Raw genomic sequence first — 7,535 nt, forward strand, 5'->3', positions numbered from 1 at the left:
AAGCATGATAACTTATATGCTGTTCTATATCTCCATGAATCTAGGAACTTTTGCTTGCATTGTCTTATTTGGTCTACGTACCGGAACTAGAGTTTTAAGTTCTTGACCTAATTTAAATTTAATTAATTATTATTTTTAATTAAAAAAATACCGGGTACCCGCCGGTAACCATTCTCAATCGGTTCTGTATTTTAGGAACCGGAACCACTCATATATGTTCCGGTTCCGAAACCGGCAGTTCCAAGACAGTTCTGGTTCTGCAAATGAATACCCGGTTCCGCTGCTCATCCTTAATTCAAACCTCACCAAAAATGAGAAAGATTATTAAATTTATTTATTATATTTTATCGTATGTAAATATTATATACTTAAAAAAAACTATTAAATCGGCCACAAGCTAATAGATTTGGTTAATAAATATTAAAAGAGTTAGATCAATACAATTATGTTTTTCATGGAAGTGTTGAATGGCAAAATTTGGATATTTTTTTGTAAATACCAACATTTTTGTGCTAAGCAAAAAAGAACCATTTTTAATGTTATAAACCAAAGTCAACATCTACAAATTGGTCCATACTACTTTAGACAATGAGTGAAGCTATATCTGTTATATTTGTTAATCATTTTAAACATTAAAGTTCATTAAAACTTTGAGTTAATATTTTACAAAGAAAAACATGTGTTTTAGTGTTCAAAACTGATTACGACCGTAAATGCGTAACTGATAATTTCCTTAAAAGCTAGTAGTTTGTGTTATCTTTATACAAACATTTGAACAGTTGTAGGAAAAAACAGATGTGACACTTGGGAGCATCTAGCGTGCCCATAAAGAGACATTCCACTTTCATTGAAAAATCACATATGAATAAAGTGTTCAAGAATAAGTGATATGCCGTCCCGTCATCTATCTTCATTCCATTAAATTTTATCATCATCTCTTTCTTTATTCTTATCAAACCCGTCAACACATGTTAAAAATCACATTTAAATATCGAAACAAATCAAATTTGAATTCTTGTTATGTGAAAGTTCAATAACTCTTAAGATATACTGTGTGCATTTTTTTATCTGTTTACTGTTTAAAAAAGCTATCGAATATGGTTTTTTATAGTTATAATATATAAACTTATTTATTAGTATGAGTTTCTTATGATCAAATTAAATTTGAACTTTTTTGTAGGGTAGGTTTTTTAAGTAATTGTCGTTTTATTTTCAATTTTTACGATCGACGTTAATTTTCAAGTAATTGTTGTTGAGTTCACGCTTAAAACTTTACAAAAAATAGAGGTCGTAAATTAATTAATCATGATTTTACACAAAGATCTTAAACCCTAAATCATGACGACACGTGCTAATCATATTTTTTAAACCACAATTTATCATATTATAAGGTTTTGACAATGTGGTGGTTGAGATTCTTTTAGATCGATCTAGATGGTCCAGAGTCACCGTATTTGAACCTCCATGGGCATAAGAGAATTTTTATTCCTCATTAGATTTGAATTTGGGAGCTCCAGACACTTTTAACACTTGGAGTCTGAGCTCAAACCAATCAGACACTTTCATTTAAATTTCTCATAAAATGAGAAGTTTTTCATGTAGTAAAGAAGAAAATGTTGTTGGCCTTTAGGACTTTGTCCAAATAGACACTAGGGCCGAAAAGTGCGTATAGTATGCAAACTGGGTGACTAGTTGTATGTATGACATTTGATATGATTAAAATAAAAATTAAACATATTGTTTGTATAATATTTGGTAATTAAACATGATTAAGGGGCTGTTTACCAAATGCTTACCCGAGTAAGCGCTTACCAAATCACATTACATTATCAGGTGAATATGGTAAGCACCAATAATCTTACCCGATAAGAGTAAGACAAGGACCAAGAGTCTTACTTGTTAAGTGAGGGCGATGACTCTTACTACGGTAAGTGCTTACTGGGTAAATTGTTGCATACGATGTCGTTTTGGTGGACTAAAATCTTACCCGGTAAGTAAATAATAGTATTAAATTTTACCGATTAACACTTACTGGGTAAGTGTTTGGTAAACGGCCCCTAAGAAAAATATTAAAATAGCTAAGTTGTCCATCAAATAATATCTAATAGTTGTTTTATCATGTAATATATTTAGATCTAAATTATATGAATCAATTAAAATATTTAAATTATTGTATTTATAATATCAGAGGGGCATTCATTTGAAAACTCATAAAATTGTGATAACATTGAAAACCAATGCATCGTATGTTATTTCACATGATTTTTTCCATCTATGACTTAGATTTTGTGTATTGTTAACATATAGTTGTTTCAGATACATTTATTTTACAATATGAACATTTATCATGTGTTTATGAAACAAAAAGTACAACAAAAAAGTTTCACATTGCAATCTGTATACATATCAAACAAACACATTGTGAAACAAATATATGTAAATTAATACAGTAAATTCCAGTCTTGAATGAAAATAAATAAATATAAAACGATACTTTATGATGATAATTCTCACAGTTATCACTATGGTTGGTAACTGGTAAGGTAAGGGTTATTCCGTTACCCAATCCATTTAAAATAGCGGGTAACAAAACAGATAAACTCTTATCAATATTAACTATTAAGATAGCAGGTAAAAGAATGAATAATGGATAAATGGTAAGATAATCATTTTGAACTACAATAATATTGTTAAACATCAACATATAAGTAAACATAAGTTCATAAATACATAATTTCTATATCTAATTTGTTCCAATAAACATTTTAATTTCGTTTTAAATATATTATAATGTGATATTTTAAACAATAATATAAAAATTCTAAAGACAACATTATTTTTTGTTCCAATGTGTATAAACCGTGCAAATCACTCTCATCTGTCGATTTCATTGTTTAATCTTATGAAATTTTTTAATGAAATTGTTTAATCTTGTGAAATTGTTTCATATAATACTTTTTTTGATGAAAGTTGTTTAATATATGGTTATGAAATTTTAATGAAATTGTTTCATGTATTTCTCTAAAATTAAAATAATTAAGATGGTTATACCCTCTACGATAAAAATGATATAATCAACCTCTCATAATTACACAAAAATAAACAAAATGAAAAATTATGATTGGTTAAATGAGATTTATACGGTTTGTACAAATAACATGAGTTTATATAATGCAATGATTTCATTTCCCCATAAATCCAAAATTTTCATTTCAAATTAAACAAAAAAAAATGAAAAATCATTCCCATTTTCATTCTCATCTTACTTTCTGGACCGAATCAAACATCCCCTAATTTCTTATAACATTGATACCTTATTTTTATGGTATATCTATAAAATAAGCAATAAAAAGGTTGAAAACATTAAATACCCCTAAAAGAATGTGGTCAACTCATAAATAAGACATAAATTTAACTCATAAATTGTTCGTTAAATCACATTTAATGGTAATAGTTTTATATCTGTTTTATACGAATCAATTAAATACTGATAATCATAACCAATTTAGGAGTCGTTTACCAAACACTTATCTGGTAAGTGTTTACCGGTAAACTTTAACACTATTATTTACTTACCGGGTAAGATTTTAGTCCACCAAAACGACATTGTATGCAATAATTTACCCGGTAAGCGCTTACCATGGTAAGAGTCATCGTCCTCACTTACTGGGTAAGACTCATGGTCCTTGTCTCGCTCTTACCGAGTAAGATTCTTAGTTCTTATCGTATTCATCCAGTGAGATAATGTCACCTGATAAGTGCTTATCCGGATAAGTGTTTGGTAAACAGGACATCAATATAAAAAGAATTTTTTTGATGATTCAGACTGAGGCTCTGGACCGACCTGTATCACAATTAGCTGATATAACTATCAAAATAATTTAAAACACAAATATCGATTATATATATATGATTACTTCCACAAACATCTTTTAAAAACATCAGAAATACGATAACAGATGCGATAAATCATCTCTTCTCCTACTTTCTACATACATATTATTAATCAAATTACCTTTCATATCCAAAGATTTTCCTGTCCTTTAATCCGCCACCCACCACATCCACCGGCCGCCGCCCCCGCCCATTAACCACCCTACAGTTCCGCCGGATCTCCCCCGGCCGCCCTGATTGCAAGTCACCCAATTTTATCATCCCCTCTACGAAATCCCTAAAAAACTCCGATTCATCTTCACTATACCGACGAACATACGGTCGTGTTTTTACGTACGTAAACAACGACTCATCGGAGTTAAGAAAGCCGTGCCCGTTAACCAAATCCTTGAAATATTGATTATCAAACACTTGAGGGGTGAAGTCCAAACCGCCAGTCACATTTCCGTCACCGCCAAGCGGGCATAGTTGGTCTAACTTTTCTCGAAACTTTGGCTCGATGCTGGGGTCCGGTTGGCCCGGGCCCAATTGGCTGTATAGCCGAAACACGATGGAAAAGCAACGACCCTTGCCGATTGAGTGAGAACCCGAAAGGGCGACTAAATCTTTGACGGAGAGGTTGAATCTGGCGAAGAGATCAATGAGCATGCTTGCATTGGCTCGGGGACTTGGCATTATGTCGTCGGAATCCTTTTGGCTCGCGGTTAAACTGTCTTTCCGTCCTAACTTCACGTCCCAATTCGGACCGCCACTCTGCATACCGTTTCGTGACATTATTTACTACGATTTCATATTATAAAAATTCCTTGTTTCATTGAACTTTAATTTATAAAACCAACTTTTAGAGCATTGTTAGATTCTCAAGGTTTTTCACACCTTTTTTTTTTTTTTTTTTACGTTACATCATCGTCAACTCAACAATTTAAAAACTTTAACATATTACAATTTAAATGTATATCATTTTTTTTATTAACCTGAATATTCATCCCGCTATGCGAGCTGACTAATCATATGGCGACCACCTGCTTTGCAGATAGTCCGGAGTCACTGCATTTGAACCTCCGTGGCCACAAGAGGATTTTTATATTCCTATTTATGAAAATCAATATACTAAAATATATATAAATACGTATTTATCTATATCGACGAAATATAGTTACTTTAATCATGTATTTATTTAATCATTTTGCATAAATGTTTTACTTAAATATATTATTATAATACATGTGGGTTGGGTTCACGTGAGACCAGTCTGTTCTCGTGAGATCTGTGAGACCATTTCTTTACACTTGAAACTTCACAGCAAAACGTTATAAAGGTAAAAAAAATCGAACATTCACAGCAAAAACACTTTACCTTCACAGCGTTTTGCGGTGAAGTTTCAAGTGTAAAAAAATGGTGTCATGGGTCTCCTGAAATTTTCAGGCCTGTCTTATGTGATTCCAATTCCAATATATATTATGTATAAAAAACTTATTATAAAAAGTATACCAAAATTATTTTCAAAATATCTCTAAAATCTATAAAATTGTATAAAAACCTCACTGAAAAACATTATGGATGCTTTTATTGGAAATATCTACGAACATAATTCCTATAAAACAAATTCGCTCTTGAATCAAATGTTGTATTTTGTTTATTCGATTAAAATAATGAAATAAGTGAAAGTGTACCAGAAGAACAGCATCTCTAGCGGCCATGATAACGATATCTGCACAAGAAACAGTGTGAGGGCAGGCCGTCTCAAGAGCTTCCTTGATTTCATCGATAACCTCGTACGACCGGAGCGAATTTATGTTGGACAACGAAAGTTTCTCCCCCAGCATCGTCGGAGTATCATCCAACAACAACGAACCGTCGCATCCCTGCCATAATTTCAACAATTTTCTTCAAATATCTCCGATTAATTAAGATACATAACATATTTTATCATTTTGACAAGAATAGTAATTCAAAACTTGAATACAATTGATTCGAACCTTAAACATAGGATTACAAATCTGTACATCAAAATTTTGGATACCTTAATTGCATCAAAAATACTAAATAAAATTCGATACGTCTTAGAAACGAAATCAATGAATTAAGATGGTGATTACGTTTACGAAACAATCATGAAATTGAAGTCTCATGACAGAAGCTCCACTTCTTGGTTCTCTGATCATCGCCTTTGTCATGACATATCTGACGATGAGCTCTGCATTTGGACATGATTTGGCGTAATATTCCGGCAGGAGGGGTGGCGATGCGGCGGAGAAGGCTGCCGGAAGTAGACAGAAGAGAAGAAGGGGAAGAGACATTTTCCCAAAAAGGTTTTTGTGGGTTTTTCATTTGTAGGGTGGTTTTTAACTTTTATAATAAGGGGTTATGTGACATGTTGTGACTTGTATGGGTGAAACTCGGGGATAAGGTTTGTCCCACTTTCATTTACTCTTTATCAAATAATTTTCTGTGTCTATGTGATTGGTTTGAGCTTGGTTTCAAAGATCAAAAGTATTAAGAGGTCTCAGGTTCAAATCTAAGGAGCAATAAAAATTCCTTTGTGACCATGGAGGTTCAAATGCGATGACTCTAGGCTATCTACAAAGCAGGTGATCGTCCTGAAATTAGTCGGCTCGCATAGCGGGTTGAATATCCAGGTTAATAAAAAAAAACCTGTAATAAATTGATAAACTTCCGGCTTCCGCCACTTGTGTAGGTGTTGGAGGAATTTACAGATTTGGTCTCTGTACTTGTGGATTTGGTTTAGAAACTTTTTCTTTTTACATTATATTCACAAATTACGGACATGACACTTGTGAATCTAGTGATATTTTGATAATTTTAGAAAGGAAATGGCTAAGAGATGAAACCAACATTTGAAAAAGGCTGTTTTAGTTAATTTTTCTAAAAATACCATATTAAATTTGATATAACTTTTTATAAAAATGTTTTTAATCATAACAAAATGTATGATTTAATGCAAGTGATATGTACTTTGTTTAAAAAATGATTGATTTAGTTGTTGCCATGAATAAAATAGAGGATCTAAATAGTGTGAGGTGTCACATGACTACGAAGTTAAACTTTAAGTTTTAAGAGTCATGATAAAGTTATTACGTTTTTCAAGTTGTAACTTGTCACGAGTTGACGACAAATCCTTATGTCATATATAATATTATATATGTATATATAAACATATGTTTTATACTACTACTCAATAAGTCAATGATAATAAACAATTTAAATGTGTTGTATATTAAAAACTAACAAATAAGATATTAAAAATGTAAGAAAAAAATAATCAAATATCACGTTAAAAAACTGCGTATTAGGCCATGACGTACCATAGACTTAACGTAGTATGAAACTAAAACATTAATTCACGACGCATCATGGTACTTATTGCAATGAGCCTTTTAGAATGAGTAAAATAAGGACATTGGAGTGAATTATGGATTAGGTCCCTATGGTTTAACGAAAATTATGGCTAGCATCGTAAACTCGAAAGATTATGGATTTGGTCTCTGTCGTTGTTATTTTGTTATGACTACGGTCCCTCTTACTAATTTTATTATATTTAATTATATTATATCATATTTATTTAAATATTTATATTATATTCATATTATATATATTTAATTATTTATATTATATAATAT

At 31.4% G+C, this 7,535-nt stretch overlaps 1 protein-coding gene across 1 annotated transcript; it reads right to left on the bottom strand.

The window, feature by feature from the left end:
- Nucleotides 1-3,877: 3,877 nt before the first annotated feature.
- On the bottom strand, nt 3,878-6,206 carry LOC112524505 (peroxidase 17). The gene is made up of 3 exons (XM_025134353.1): nt 5,994-6,206; nt 5,568-5,759; nt 3,878-4,647 (listed from the first exon to the last, which is right to left on the bottom strand). Exons 1-3 carry the CDS (start codon nt 6,192-6,194, stop codon nt 4,012-4,014), a joined length of 1,029 nt encoding a protein of 342 aa, XP_024990121.1. The 5' UTR covers nt 6,195-6,206; the 3' UTR covers nt 3,878-4,011.
- Nucleotides 6,207-7,535: the final 1,329 nt, after the last annotated feature.

This window comes from Cynara cardunculus (genome assembly GCF_001531365.2).
Source record: "Cynara cardunculus var. scolymus isolate 2C chromosome LG 1, CcrdV1, whole genome shotgun sequence".
Lineage (NCBI taxonomy): Eukaryota > Viridiplantae > Streptophyta > Magnoliopsida > Asterales > Asteraceae > Cynara > Cynara cardunculus.

Excerpts from the sequence above, each read along its gene's own strand:
- LOC112524505 (XM_025134353.1), bottom strand. The coding sequence starts at position 6,194 with ATGTCTCTTCCCCTTCTTCTCTTCTGTCTACTTCCGGCAGCCTTCTCC. Across the intron at positions 5,760-5,993 it reads TTCATGATTGTTTCGTAAAC|GGATGCGACGGTTCGTTGTT; the intron begins GTAATCACCATC and ends AAATTATGGCAG. Across the intron at positions 4,648-5,567 it reads CTAGAGATGCTGTTCTTCTG|AGTGGCGGTCCGAATTGGGA; the intron begins GTACACTTTCAC and ends AACGGTATGCAG.